At 41.1% G+C, this 16,241-nt stretch overlaps 1 protein-coding gene across 1 annotated transcript in view; it reads right to left on the reverse strand.

The window, feature by feature from the left end:
• Window positions 1-9,985, reverse strand: part of CLYBL (citramalyl-CoA lyase) — a 271,761-nt gene extending 261,776 nt beyond the window's left edge. Inside the window, exon 1 of the mRNA XM_037065807.1 lies at window positions 9,906-9,985. Within this exon, the coding sequence (XP_036921702.1) occupies window positions 9,906-9,967 (62 nt within the window). The 5' untranslated portion in view covers window positions 9,968-9,985. The remainder of the gene's footprint in view (window positions 1-9,905) is intronic.
• Between the last annotated feature and the right edge of the window lie 6,256 nt (window positions 9,986-16,241).

The following is a 16,241-nucleotide window of genomic DNA, read 5'->3' on the forward strand; positions in this document are numbered from 1 at the left end:
TCCCAGTTAGGCCACATGTGTGGGTTACAGGCCAGGTCCTCAGCTGGGGATATGTGAGAGGCAACAGATCGATGTAGCTCTCACACATCAATGTTTCTCTCCCTCTCTCCCTCCCTATTCCTCTCTCTAAAAATAAATAAAATATATTTTAAATGTGAAAAAAGAAATATTTCCTCTATCATCTATGAGTCTTTCATTTGTCATAATGATCAGAAACGATCAGAAGAGCAAACTCTCATACCTTACTCTAAAAGATGTTTGCACATTTGTAAAGAGACACTGACCTCTCCCATTGCTACCAATTTACATCTTCCACTGCTAGAGTGCCCTCCAGTGTCTTTGTGTGAAAACAGCATTTGGCATGGATTTTTTTTTCCCCTTTAATTATTTTTGTATTTGGCCAAAAAATAAAAGTGGGCATATCATCTTTCTCACAAAAAAATACTGTGAGATTAATTAAGAAGACAAGTATAATTGTTTTAAAATAAGCCAGCATTACTTGTAAAGTGGTAGTGTATACATGTGCAATGATGTTTTTAAATGACCATATAAATCTTAAAAAGACCCAAAGAGAGGCCCTTATTTTGATGATACACAATTTTTCATCATTGTTGAACTTTAAGTTAAACAGCAAACACAGTTTATCACCACTAAACTGTGACCCTAATTTTACTGGGCGGAGGTAAGGAGGACAATAAAGTAAAAAGCATTGCTTTGAAATTTTTCAGTAATACAGACCACTACAGTGACTGCCTTCTCAGTCAAAACATTGTGCAAATAGTTAGGACAGTCTTGCCTATACCAAGCATCCTAGTAAAACAGAATCCTTGCTTCTTATGGAAATTGGCTTTGATTCCTTTATTATAAAATCTAGCAGCTTTGTTCATTGCAAAAGCCTAACTAAGAGGAAGATGTTACATGTGGTGTTGTTCTGAACAGAACTTGCAGGAGAGGTAAAATTCTATGGCCACTTTTCAGAATCACCTTGTAGCTGGGTCAGTGTGAGAGCCAATGCCACAGAGGGAAAAGCCACCAGCTGTGTAACCAGTAAGACAGACTGCTTACTTTACTGTGCAGGAGTCTGCTGATGCCAAGGAAAATGGGCAAATAAGCCTCCCAAAAGCATGCTGCAATCCAGGTACCCCTATCTGGAGGGTGATTTGACAACAAGCATTAAAAGGCTTAAAATAGCCCTGGCTGGTGTAGCTCAGTGGATTGAGTGCGGGCCTGCGAACCACATGATCACAGTTCGATTCCCAGTCAGGGCACATGCCTGGGTTGCAGGCCAGTTCCCAGCAGGGGACTCACGAGAGGCAACCATACATTGATATTTCTCTCCTTTCCTTCCCTTCCCCTCTAAAGATAAGTAAATAAAAAAATTTTAAAAGGCTTAAAATACCCATACTCTTTGACCCAACGAGTTCACATACAGAAATTTACCTCGAAGTATATAAGTAAGGGTAGCCAGACTTGGGTATAGGAACATTTATCTCTGCATGTTACAAGATGAAAAACTCAGAAATAAACTAAATGAACAACTGTCCAGAAAGTATCCAAGTGTGTTATACAAAAAATAGAGACAGTTTTTAAAGAAGATACAAGAAACATTGTACATAGGACAATGATGCCTTGGTCCCCTTCAGACTAGGCAACTTGGGACCTCACATAGTTCTTCCAGCATCTCTTCCACTATTCAAAATGCTCTGCAAAATCCTTTGTTGGAATTGCCATCAATGGCCCCATCATATTTTTCTGAATCTCATCAGTGGTCTGAAATCCCTTCCCTTTCAAAGGTGACTTAGTTTTGGAAAAAGCCAGAAGGTGCAGGGTGCCAAATCTGGGCTGTAGGGTGGATAAGTCACGTGGATGATTTGAGGTTTTGCCACGAAACTCTGAATGAGACATGATGCATGAGCAGGTGCATTGTCATGATGAAGTTGCCAATTACCAGTTGCCAGAGCAGCGGCTGTTTCATCATATTGCATCTCTCTACTGATGAAGAACATTGAGGTAGTATTCCCTATTAACTGTTTGGCCTGGAGGGGTGTACTTGTGATGGACAACACCTCCTCAAACAAAAACATGGTTAACATGGCCTTGATCTTGCTGCAATTTTGCTGTGCCTTCTTCAGGCACGAAGAACCAGAGACTTCCATTGGGACAACTGGGCCTTCATTTCTGGACCACAGATGTAGACCTATGATCCTATGATTCATCTCCAGTTATGACCTTCTTGAGGAAATCTGGTTCATTGGTAGTGGTTTGAATCAAGTCATTAGCAACTGCAGCACAATGTTCCTTCTTCTCTGATAGCAGAAGCCTTGGAATGAATTTTGCCACAACACTGTTTCATGACAAGATCCTACGCCAAAATTTTGGACACAGTACTTTTTAGAATCCCCAGATCAGCTTCTAGTTCTAATACTGTCAGTTTCTGATCTTTGTTCATTGCAGTCCGTACATGTTCAACAGATGACTGACCATCTTTCAAGCATTTGTGCCACACTTTTATATGTGCTGCACTCATTGCATTGTCCCCAAAGGTCTTCTGAATCATCTGAACAGTTTCCACAGAGGGATATTCAACTTTCTCCCTCACTGCTTCCAGTCTTCCCTGCTTTAGTCTCTCCCCTCTGCATCCTTCGGATGTCTATCCTCCCTTTGGCTCCCTTCCTTCCTTTCTTCCCTTAACGGCCTCACAGTAGGACAAGAAGGACAACAGTGGTTGTCACTACAACCTCAGGAGGCTTCAAAAATGAGGCCAACCTACAAAAGGGCCTACCAGAAACCCATTAAAGCTCCTTCACACCACTTACCACAGCCCAACTGGCTCCTCACATACTGTCCCTTATTGTTTACTCAGGTGCTTAGCTTGTATTTGTCACCTCTCTAAACTGTCTTCACCTGTTTTTTTCCTTTTCCCTACTTCCTCTCTAAGCTGACAGTGTCCAGCAACAGGTAGATCCTCAGCAAACTTCTTCCTGCCACCTCTGAATATACACAGTCACTGGGCCCTTTTCCTTCCAAAGTTTAGCAATTAGAAATTAATTACTCTGGAAAATAGAGTATCAAGATAAGAAGGAAAAAAGAGATTACAGGTATCATAAATCTTGCAAAATTTGCTACAGGCAGCTAAAACAAGATTTAGAGGAAAATTTATTACTAAATTTTTATACTAAAAAAAGAAGAAAGGTCTAAAATCAATTACCTAGAAACTAGAACAAAAGGGGAAATTAAACCCAAAGTGAACTGAAAATAGGAAATAACAAAGACAGGAACAGAAATCAGTGAAATAGGAAACTGAAAACAATAGGGGGAAAAAACCCAACCAGACCAAAAGATGATTCTTTAAGAAGGCCAATAAAACTACTAAAACTTAGCCAGACTGACCAAATGAAGAGAAAAAAGAATCACCAGTATCAGGGAGAAAGGGCACAACACTGCTAACAATATAACCATTAAGAGGAAGATAAGACTAGAGTGGGAATAAGAGTTAAGTGCAAATGGGCTTGAGAGAGTTTGGGAGCAGATGGAAATTTGGGAATTAATCTAAAACTGGGTTGTGGGCCCTGGCCAGTGTGGCTCAGTTGGTTAAAACATCACCCCTAAACTGAAGGGTTGCAGATTTGATTGCAGTCAAGGTACATGCCTAGGTGGGGTTCAATCCCTGGTCCAAGTGTGAATGGGAGGCAGACAGTTGATGTTTCTCTCTCACATTGCTGTTTTTCTTTTTCTCTTTCTCTCTCTCCTCCTCTCTCTCTAAAAGCAATGAAAAAAGGTCCTTGGGTAAGAATAAAAATAAATAAAACTAGACTGTTGTGATGGCTGGGCAACTCTACAAATTTACTAAAGACTATTTCATTCACACTTACAAAGGATAAATTTTAGGGTGTGTAAATTATACTGCCATAAAGCTGTAAAAAAAGAGATAATCATAAGCAATTCTATGTTCATAAATTTGACCACTTACATGAAATTGACAAACTTCTTGGAAAAACACAAACTACCAAGATGGATGCATAGGTAGAAATCCTTTGCTTCTCTGCACAACCAAAAGGAGGATAACAACCAATCTAAAATCAATAAACAACCAGAAGTACCATAAAATCAAACTGCGTGGAACTCTGACTACCAAGGAATTAAAGAAAAGATCAACCAGAACAACCAGACTCGTAAGAACCTGCAGTGAGGCCATGCAGGCAGAGCAGATTGAGAAACACCACGGAGACATCACGGACCGTGGGAGCTGGCCAACTCAGAGAAACTGAGGTATGGCAGCGGACCAGGCAGGTGGGACTGGCTGAAGGCAAAACTGAGACTCAGAGTTGACTGTGGACTACAGTGGTCGCCACAGTAGGAGAAATTCCCAGTCTCCCATGACAGTCCATTGGAAAGTGGGCTAGAGATGAGCAAGTAAGCTGCCTTGTTGTTCCTTCTCTGGCATCTTCCCCACAGACAGTGCCACAGCACAGCAAGGAGGGTTGCCCTGCCCTGGTGAATACCTAAGGCCCCAACCCCTTAAAACATACCAGGTGTGCTAAGACAAAGAAATATGGCTCATATGAAAGAACAGAGCAAAGCCTCAGAAAGAGGAGTAAACAATGAGGAGAGAGCCAATCTATCTGATGGAGAATTTAAAGCCCTGGTAATTAAAATGCTCACAGAACTTATGGAGCTTGGTCAAAAAATGAAAAAACAAATACAAGATACCCAAAATGAAATAAAGCAAAATATTCAGGGAACCGACAGTGACAGGAAGGAAACCAGGACTCAAAGCAAAACTTTGGAACAAAAGAGAAAAATAAACATCCAACTGCAACAGAATGAAGAAACAAGATTTCAAAAAAGTGAAGAGAGACTTATAAACCTCTGAGACAACCTGAAACATTCCAATATCTGAATTATAGGGGTGCCAGAAGGAGAAGAACAACAGCGAGAAATTGAAAAGTTATTTGACCAAATAGTGAAGGAAAAATTCCCCAATTTGGTGAAGGAAATAAACTTCTAGGAAGTCCAGGAGCTCAGAGAGTCCCAAAGAAGTTGGACCCAAAGAGAAACACACCAAGGCACATCATCATTAAGTTACCCAAGATTAAAGATAAAGAGAGAATCTTAAAAGCAACCAGAGAAAAGGAGACAGTTACCTACAAAGGAGTTTCCATAAGACTAATAGCTGATTTCTTAAAAGAAACCTTGCAGGCAAGAAGGGGCTGGAAAGAAGTATTCCAAGTCATGAAAGGCGAGGACCTACATCCAAGATGACTCTATCCAGCAAGGCTTTTATTTAGAATGGAAGGGCAAATAAAGTGCTTCTCAGATAAGGTCAAGTTCAAGGAGTTCATTATCACCGAGCCCTTACTATATGAAATGTTAAAGGGACTTCTCTAAGAAGATAAAAAATATGAACAATGAAATGACAACAAACTCACAACTATCAACAAATGAACCTAAAAGAAAACAAAAACAATGAAAACAAAAACTAAGCAAACAACTAGAACAGGAACAGAATCAGAGAAATGGACATCACATGGAGGAAGTTCAGTGGGGAGGGAGAAGAAAGGAATAAGGGGTAAATGGTACAAGGGAGAAAAAGCATAATTAGTAGGTATAAAATAGATGGGGAGAGAGAGAATAATGGTATAGGAAACAGAGAACTCAAAGAACTTATATGTACAAGCTGTGGACCTGAACTAAAGGGGGAGGAATGCTGAAAGGTTGGGGGGGGTAGGGTAGAGGGGTATAAAGGGGGGAAAATTGGGAAAACTGATAGCATAATCAATAAAAGATATTTTAAAAATAAAAATTAAAAAAAGAACTAGGTAATCTAAATTTTCATTTAAATTAAAGAAGACTACAGGCACAAACACTTAAGGAAAAAATATTACTCAAAACAGAAAAGAGAAGGAAGGAACACTCTTCATTGTATTCCATGTGGCCATCATTACCTGGATATCAAACCCAAACCAAAGCAGTACAAGAAAACTATATTCTAATTTTTTGTGAGGATACATGCAAATATTTTAAATAATGTTTTAGCACATTTAATCCAACAATATATAAAAATAATACATTATGATCAAGTGGAGTTTATTCATGGAATGCAAGGTTGGCATAACTAAAAATTAATCAATCTAATTCAATCTAATTCACCATACTAACACACTAAAGAAGAAAAGCTCTCTAATCATCACAATAGATATAAGAAAAACATTTTATAAATTCAGATCCATTCTTTTTTTCTTAATTGAATTTATTGGGGTGACACTGCTTCAGAAAACCATATAGGTTGCAAGTGTACAACTCAATAAAACATCATTTGACTTCCAGCCAAGATGGAGGCATAGGTAGACACACCATGCCTCCTCAAGCAACCAAAAGGGCAACAACAAATTTAAAAACAAAAAACTACCAGAACTGACAGAAAATCAAACTGTATGGAAGTATGACAACCAAGGAACTAAAGAAGAAACATTCATACAAGCTAGTAGGAGGGGCAGAGACAGGCAACCAGGCGGAGAGGATTTGTGGCAAAGCTGTGGCTGGCAGACCTAGCGACACAGTGGATTGCAGACCCAGCGGTCCCACATTCGCGTGCAGATGAACCAGGAAGAACTACTAGGGAGTGAGATAGACCGCACAACCTAGGGTTCCAGTTTGGGGAAATAAAGCCTCAAACCTCTGACTGAAAACACCTGGGGGCATTGAGGCAGCAGTAGAAGAAACTCCCAGTCTCACAGGAGAGTTCACTGGAGAGACCCACAGGGTCCTAGAATGTAAACAAACCAACCACCCTAAATCAGCACCAGAAGGGCCCAGAATGGAGAGTTACCTACAAAGGAGTTCCCATCAGACTGTCAGCTGATATCTCGAAAGAGACCTTACAGGCAAGAAGGGGCTGAAAAGAAGTATTCCAAGTCCTGAAAGGCAAAGACCTTCATCCAAGATTACTCTATCTGGCAAAGCTATCATTTAGAATGGAAGGGCAGTTAAAGTGCTTCCCAGATAAGGTCAAGTTAAAGGAGTTCATCATCATCAAGCCTTAATTTTATGAAATGTTAAAGGGACTTATTTAAGAAGAAGAAGAGCAAAACTATGAATAGTAACATGACAACAAACTCAACAGTTATTAACAACCAAACCTAAAACAAAAACAACAAAAGCAAACTAAGCAAACAACTAGAACAGGAACAGAATTACAGAAATGGAGATCACATGGAGGGTTATCAGTGGGGGATTGGGGGAGGGAAAGGGAGACAGGAGGAAAAGGTACAGAGAATAAGTAACATAAATGGTACGTAGAAGATAGACAGGGGGAGGTTAGGAATAGGGTAGGAAATGTAGAAGCCAAAGAACTTATATGTATGACCCATGGACGTAAACTAAAGCGGGGAAATGCGGGTAGGAGGGGGTGCACATGGCAGAAACAAATAAAGGGGGGGAGGGAATAGGACAACTGTTATAGCATAATCACTAAAATAAAATAAATTTTAAAAAGTATGAAGCAACCTCACTGAAGGGGATGGGGAAAAAAGGTGCTAACCTAACTCTGGAAATGAGTGGAGCCTGTAACAGTAAAGGGAAAGGAACTGAACAGAGCACTATACTCCAGTTGATCAAGTTTTTTACCATGAAGTATGGCCTAACAATTCAGACACTGCTATATAAACATGCTGAAATGTTCAGAACATGCTGAAATAATAAAGTAACTGGATGGTGATGGTGGGAGCCAGGCTTCTCACTGTGAGAGAAAATTTACAAATCAGCAAAGGGAGGAAGCTAGAATGATTCATGTAGTAATGGATTACAACTGGGGACAATATGAATTCATGTTTAGGTTAATAGAGATACAGATGGTTACTCCATCTTTGTAGATATGTGTATATCTACAAATAGCACTCTTTGTAAATATGTGTATACGCATGGGTTACTATTGACATACATACACACATATATTCCGTTGCTCTATCAGCTAAGAGGAGTTAAAAGAAAATGCACCCCTAGTAATAGCACACCTAGGAGTAAAAAGTTATGCTCCCCAAATTTGAGGGAAAAGTATTTAAAGCAGGTTTTGAGCAGTGGCCATAGAGAGCAACAGGGCTGGAGGCAGGATAAGCAGAGAGGCATGTAGGACAGCACTGCAACAAGGATAAATGTTGAACTGTGGGGAAGAGGGGTCAGGAACTGTAGGTCCCTGACTGTCAGCTTTGGTGCTGATACTCTCTAAAAAGGGGAAGAGCCAGCAGAAGGAGGTCCACTGGCCTGAAGCTGAAGTGCAACCCAACTTGGGTAGAATGAAGACCTCTCTAAGGAAACTTCTAAGTTGGCATTTAGCAGCTTTACTTCTTTCATATCTGTGTGTTCTGAAGACCCCAGGATGGAAGGATTTAACTCAGGGTGTAGGCTCTGGGAAGTGCTCTGCATGAAAGCCTGCTGACATGGCCTTGGTGTAGTGTGTAGGAGTATTGAGAATGAACCAGTTGTTAATGGAGGCGAAGAGCATTGTACCCTGAGCACCAAACACCTTAGAAGTAGATAACTAACTGCATGTGGTTACTGGACCTATTGTTGAAAAGGCCACAAAAGCTGGCCTCTTCACAGGCCAGAAAAGAGAATTTCTGGAAGGATGTGCATACATACAGGAATGGCTCCTCTGGTTCCAGGGTTGATCCCCTGAGCCCATGTACCAGGCCTGGGTGTAGGAATTGGGAAAGGATGCACACAGCCAGGTGGGTCATGGGACAATGTGAGTCAGGAAGGAGGAAGGAAGCCAAAGTAAAAAGTTCTGGAGCCATAGACCTGGTTTCTGAACTGACCTGGGGGCCTCAGTTTCCTCATTTTTATGAACAAGTCACCCAACTTCACATGCTGGTCAGGGAATCAAATGAGATAACCTACGTTCAGGCGAGTACTAGACCAGCGGTTCTCAAAATGTGGTCTGAGGACACCTGGGGGGCAAGGGGAGGGGTGGTCCCTGAGACCCTTGGAGAGGGTCTATAAGGTCTTCCCTTTTCCAGCTAGTATCTTCATCTGGGTGAGTTCAGAATTTCTTTGTAAACTTCCTCCAGAACAGCTGATATGAGACTCCAATTGTCCTTTATTTTATTTTTTTTAAGATTTTATTTATTTATCTTTAGAGGGGAAGGGAAGGAGAGAAGGAGAGAAATATCAATGTATGGTTGCCTCTCCTGAGTCCCCTTCTGGGAGCCGGCCTGCAACTCAGGCATGTGCCCTGACTGGGAATGGAACCGCGATCATGTAGTTCACAGGCCTGCACTCAATCCACTGAGCTACACCAACCAGGGCCTCCAATTGTCCTCTATTAAACCAGAGTTTTTTAAAATAATAAAACCATGCCACTGTCACTTTTTACAAAGTTATTTTTTCACTAAAGATGTCATTTGTGTTAAAATGTAATGGTTTTTTATTTTAAATAAACATTTAAAAAATTTGTTTTCATTCCTCATACTGTAAAAATCAAGATACAAGCAAGCAAAAGCTCTTGGGGTCCTCAATAATTTTTCGCGTTTAAAGAAAGGGGTCCTTTGCCCAATTTGGGAATCACTGTGCTGTACATACTTATTCATTAGGTGAGCAACCTCTGCGACTAACTCCAGGACTCCTTTAATAAAACATGTGCACTTTCAAGGTTACCATTTGCAGGAGAAGCTAGTTTCGTTTTCTGGGCCTGACAGAATGACTCTCTGCACCCATTTTCCAGGTCCAAGCAGGGGTCCTCCCACAGGGAGACACAGCAGTGGAGGTGACCCTCGCTGGGCGTCGGCGACCTTGGCAGACAGAGGTCGAACCGGCGCACCATAGGCCCACAGTCCTCTGGGCCCCGCGGGACTCCAGCAGGAATCGGGAAACCGCCTCCAGCCCACGGGGTAGAGGAAGCCTGCACTCACAGCCTCTGCAGCACCGCCACTGCCGCTTCGCGTACCGCACCTCGTAGCAGACGTAACGCCATCTTTCCAACGCACGCGCCGCGCCCGTGCCCCGCCCGCACCCTGCCCGCGCCATGTCTATCCCCACTTCGCCCCGCCCCTGCCGCTAGCTTCAGACTACAACTCTACGTCGCCACGTCCCTCAACGTTATTACATCCCCCCTCCAGTTTACGTCATGCCCTTGCAATCTCTGCTTCCTTCGGTTTCCTCCTTGCCTTCCTTGCCTTCCTTGCCTTCCTTGCCTTCCATATCACTGCGCACCTCCGGGGACCCGAACTTCCTTTGCGGCTGTCATAGGCGGAGCAGTGGGCATGAGTGGATGGCGCTGTCTTGAGCAGGTTTTCTGGTGACTGCATCCAACTCGCCCAGTACTTGAGGGTTTTTGAAGGAGGAATAGACTCACCTTGCGTTTTTGTAGCCAAAACAAAACACATTTTCTAGGGATTTGTTGTTTTTGTTGTTAAAAATACTGCCTCAAAAAGTGTGAGCGTCACCATATTCAAGCCTTGGTTTACTGTTAATCCAGTATGGATTGTGCGTGCATGGAACAGGTAGTTTCCTGGGCCAAAGAAGTGCTTGCTGAAAACGGACCAGCAAACAGCCCCGGCCAGGTTTTCAGCAAATACAACTCCTGCTTCATAGTGGAGCAACTGTTTTAAGTATTAAAAGAGAATTTATTAGCTCTGTGACTTCGGGAAAGTACTTGTTATGCTCTTATGCTTTGATTTCCTCATCTATAAAATGGGACTATGAATAGTACTTATAGGGTTATTATAAGGTTATATTGAGTTAATATACAGATAAAGAGCTTAAAACTTTGCTTGGCTCAGAACAAGTGCTCTGTAGTGTTAACTACATCTCATTATTATCAAAACATAAGTAACTTTATTAAAACTCTTAGTGGCTTCCAGTGGGAAGCATTTAGAGTGAAATTCAAATTCTTCCCTGCAACCCTGAAGGCTTTGTATGGCTTGGCCTCTACCTGTCTTTCCAATTGTATCTCACCCTTCCCCTGTCTTCTTTCCACATTTTTTAAAGTTCACTAAACCCCCTCCCACTCCAGGACTTTGGAACATAATGTTCGTATCTCCGAAACAATCATGGCTACAAATTCTCATCTAGGACATTTACCATACCTGCCACCTGCGCGAAGGGACCTGTGCAGGTGATCCAAACTAAAGTGTCACCCCCTCCAGCCCCACTGTGAATCAATTTCACTGTCACAGCAACCCGATCATTTCCATCACAGCCCTTACTACAATGTTTGTTCCTGTATTTGTGAATTTACTTTCTTTTTGCTTTCCCTGCAGTAGAAGAAATAGTAGTTTCTTACACGGGAGGGAAATGTCAATCAGGTGGGCTTTTGGGGTGTATTATTATCACTTAGGGAGCAGGGCTAGGAATGTGTAGGCAGTCCCCGCACATCCCACTTAAAAAGACTGTTAGTGTTCTGGTTGAGAAACACCATCTACTGGATTAGACTGTGAGCATTTGAAGAACAGGGAGCTGGTGTATCTTGTCATTGCTGTATGTCCCTGGCTCAGTGATAGGTATTTAATAAATATTAGATGAAAATGTTCTACCAGCCTTATTGTACTTCTCAGAACTGCCATACGAGTAGTTATCCTTATTAAGAATGCCCTTACCCTTAAGGCTTGTTTGTAACGATTCAATTTCTTTAAAACTCTGAAAAAAACTATAGCTGTGCCCATTCTCACCACACTGTTGTTATTTTACTGAGCTTCTTCACGAGATAACAAACTGGTAGGTTTTAAGAATTGTTTTCTAATGTTGGTATATTTTAAATAAAGCTTTATAAAACTTTATCTATGTAGAGTGTGGATTTCTCTGTGGACTGTGGATTTCTCTGTGGAGGCTGTTTCCACACCTAATAGAAAAAAGAATCCAGAGTTTCTCCTTTGAGACTAGTCAAATCTGTCTTACTCACTGTCCCCCAAAATGAAAAGAAAATAAAGTATATTTGCCCCAAGGGTATTTTTTTTAAATCATATAAGATTTATCATGGTGAATAATTCAATGAGACCCGTTACCTTGTTGAATTAAGCAATCCGGTAGGGTGAGAACCAGGCAGGAATCTGAGAAAGATAGGAGCCAGAAATATCATACCTCTAGAGCAAAGTGGATTTGGGGTGGTGATGATGGGTACTAGAAAAATCAACAAACACTGATAATTGTTGACACTCAGTGATGAGTACATGAGGTAAAATAGGATTTATTATGTGTTCCTTGACTTTGTGTATGTTGGAAAATATTACTAATACAAAATTGAACTGAGTGTGGGCTGTGTACCTAAGGATTGTCGGTTCAATTCCCAGTCAGGGCACGTGTCTGGGTTGTAGGCCAGGTCACAAGTGGGGGCCACATAAGAGGCAACCACACATGAATGTTTTTCTCCCTCTCTTTCTCCCTCGCTTCCCCTCTCTCTAAAAGCAAATAAATAAATAAAAATTTAAATATATTTATAAAAATTGAAAACACCAGTGCCAGGAAAACAAGTTCCCATAACTCTGGCTGTATAAACTAGTAGGGGCTGGGATAGCAGAAGAAACTTAAGGATTCTCAGGGGTGTCCTTTTAAAAGGCCTCAATGGACTTAGACTTACACAGACTCTCTACCTCTGGACTACAGCACCAGGTCAGCAGCTAGAAGGGCACCAGTGGCATATGGGGAGAAACTGAAGTGTCTGACATCATGGGCAAGTATTGAGGACAGCTTCCTCCCAGACAAAACTTCAGAGGCCAAGCAGTGGCCATTGTCCCTTTTCTGAGCCCTCCACCACACAGAGCTGCAGAGTGGTAACACTATATCTGAGACTCCATCAACCTAATTCACATGATTTGCCCCAATCTGGCTATTACCTAAGGCTCCACTGCATCCAACTTACTGGTGCGCTTTTCTATAATAGGCCATGCTGCTAAGGGAGCACCTACGTGGAAATAAACACAGGGAAGCTACAAAAAGGAGAGAAAGAAATATGGCCCAAATGAAAGAGACAAACAAAACTCCAGAAAAAGAACTAAGCAAAATGGAAATAAGCAATCTATCAGATGTAGTGTCCAAATTATTAGGATGCTCATTATTAGGATGCTCAAAGGAGCTCACTAGGTAATTCAATAGCATAATGAAGTTTAAACTAAATGAAATAAAGAACAATTTACAGGGAACTGAGAGTGGAATGCATGAAGCTGAGAATCAAATCAATGATTTGGAACAAACGGAAGGAAAAAAACATTCAACCAGAAGAGCAAGAAAAAAAAAGAATAAAAAAAGGACAAGCTAAGGAATTTCTGAGACAACTTCAAACGCACCTACGTTCGAATCATAGGGGTGCCAGAAGAAGAAGAAAAAAGGAAAAAATTGAAAATGTTTTGGGAAAAAATAATGAAAGAAAACTTCTCTACTTTGGTGAAGGAAATAGACATACATGTCCAGAAAGAACAGAGAGTCCGACACAAGATGGACACAAAGAGGACCATACCAAGACACATCATAATTAAAATACCAAAGGCTAAATATAAAGGGAGAATCTTAAAAGCAGCAAGAGAGAAGCAGAGAGTTACCTACAAAGGAGTTCCCATAAGACTGTTAGCTGATGTCTCAAAATAAACTTTGTAGGCTAGAAGGGACTGGCAAGAAGTATTCAAAGTGATGAAAGAGCAAGGACCTATAACCTAGATTACTTTATCCAGCAAAGCTATCATTTAGAATGGAAGGGCAGATAAAAAGTGTTTCCCATCAAGGTAAAGCTAAAGGATTCCATTGTCACCAAGCTCTTATTATGTGGAATGTTAAAGGACCTTGTTTAAGAAAAAGAAAAAGGTCAAAACTAAAATGGCAATAAATTCACAACTATTAACAATTGACTCTAAAAGACAAACTAAGCAAACAAACAGAATGGAAATAGAATCATAGCTATGGAGATCATTTGGAGGGTTATCAGGGGTAGAAGGGAGGGGGAAGGAGTAGAAGGAGGGAAAAGGTGCAGGGACTAAGAACTACAAATTTGTCCTGGCTGGTGTAGCCCAGTGGATTGAGCACGGGCCTGTGAAGCAAGGGGTCGCCAGTCCGATTCCCAGTCAGGGCACATGCCTGGGTTGCCGGCCAGGTCCCCAGTGGGGGGGACACATGAAAGGCAACCACACATTGATGTTTCTCTCCCACTCTTTCTCCTTCCTTTCCCCTCTCCCTAAAAATAAATAAATAAAATGTTTTTTAAAAAAGAACTGCAAATTGGTAGGTACAGAATAGGCGGGGATGTTAAGCAGAGTATAGGAAATGGAGAAGCCAAAAAATTTATATGCATGGCCCATGACCATGAACTAAGGGAGAATTACCAGAGGAAATGGGAGTACCAGGTGGAGGGGGGCAAGGGGGGAAAACTGGGACAACTGTAATAGCATAAATAAAATATATTTAAAAAATTAAAAGCAAAATCAATTCAACTAATGCTTTCCGTATAAAGAGCCAGAGGCAAATTTACCCAGAGCCATTATAGGTTAGGCCTCAGAGCCCTTGTTTGCACTGGCTCCTTCCTAGTGCCCCCCGATGTGTTCACAAGGTCATTTGTTTTTGTAAACCGTACAAAGTGAGATATTTTAAATGCCAATGGTAAGATGCTCTCTCTTCCTATTCTGACTTTCCCTCTCACAAACTTCTTTTGTGTTTGGTTGCACTGGAATGGCTGTAGCATTTGGGGGCCCAACTAATAGGAAATTGAACTGGGATATATTTGGCTTAGTTTTAGTAGAATATGTTCATGTGATTTGCAGTCACTTCCATGTTTAGTTATTATTAGCAGTCCTGGGTTAGAATGGCTTCCAGGAATGCTACTATCCTTTGTGCCGACTCACCTGCATAAATGTATTAAAGGTCAGAGGTGATGTTCCAATAACAATGTGCCCCCTAGGGCACCTAGCACCAGAAGTAGAAGAGAAACAAAGTTTGAAATGTATGGCAGCTGAGACCAATTGTGGAAAATTCTTCTAGTCATCAAGTATATAAAATTGCAAACAGAGAGTTTCATTTTTGTCTATGTCTGGTCAACACAGAAGCTCTCTCCTGTCTGGAATACACTCTAATAGCACTGTAATGGATTTCACATTGGAGAACCACTTCTCCCAGAATTTCCTTGCCTGTGTGGGTCCAGATAGGAGTTGTTCACAAGAGACATTTGCATAAAATCTGAAAGGTGTAAGTGAAGGAGCAGGTCCACATGGGGAGTTCGGTACCATAGCCATATGCTCATGTGTGCCTCTTGATCTGTGGGTTCACCCTGTTGACAAGCGGCAGTCAGTGTTAACTTCCTTTTGAGATTGTTTACAGATCTTTTTACTTTGCATTCATATCTATTTATATTTACCATTTAAAAAATTCAAAGAGACACACTTATTAACATGATTCCTCACCTCAAGAAGCTATCAGAATGAAATTCTGACACATGCTACAACATGGATGAACAATATTGAGGACATCATGCTAAGTTAAATAAGCCAAGCACACACACATAAATAGTATATGATTCCATTTATTTGAGTTTCTTAGAGTAGTCAAATGCATAGACACAGAAGGAGAATGGGGATTGCCAGGGCTGGGGAGGGGGAAATGGGGAGTTATTGCTTAATGGGTCCAGAGTTTCAGTTCCTAGATGAAAAGTTCTGGAGATGGATGGTGTGATGGCTGCACAACAATGTGAATGTACTTAATGCCACTGAACTGTACATTTCACATGTATAGTTTTATGTACTTTTTATGTACTTTTATGTAAATAAAAGAGGTTAAAATAGTAAGTTTGATGTTATATATATTTTATCACATATAAAAAAGATTTTAAAAAGAAACTATCAGTCTAGTCAAAGAGGCAGACAGCTAAATAGGAAAAAATGGGTGATTTCTGAAGTCTACTTGTCGACATGGGGAAGGGGTATATAAAAGCAAAAATGTTGCTACTTACCATTCCTCCTATGTAAGAGGGGCAGGGAAACCAGGGAGATTTGCAGAGAAGGGGACAGCCACCAGGGATAGGGAAAGTGACTGAAAATATTTGGGGAAGAGAATAGCAAGTAGAGAGAACACAGAACCTGAAGGGACTGTCTGGGGCCAGACTGTAAACACCTGAGTGCTCAAGTTTCAGCCCCAATTGCCCTAAAATATACAGGTCTGAATAGAAATGTGTTACACTGTTACTCTCGCTGTTAATCTTAGAAATACTGTATTGTGCTTTTGTATTGGCTCGGATACACTTTTAGGAAATAGTCACACCCAAGGAGATATTGGGT

The sequence above is a fragment of the Sturnira hondurensis genome, unplaced genomic scaffold (genome assembly GCF_014824575.4).
Source record: "Sturnira hondurensis isolate 20B ecotype Veracruz unplaced genomic scaffold, ASM1482457v3 Scaffold0016184, whole genome shotgun sequence".
In the NCBI taxonomy this organism is placed as follows: domain Eukaryota; kingdom Metazoa; phylum Chordata; class Mammalia; order Chiroptera; family Phyllostomidae; genus Sturnira; species Sturnira hondurensis.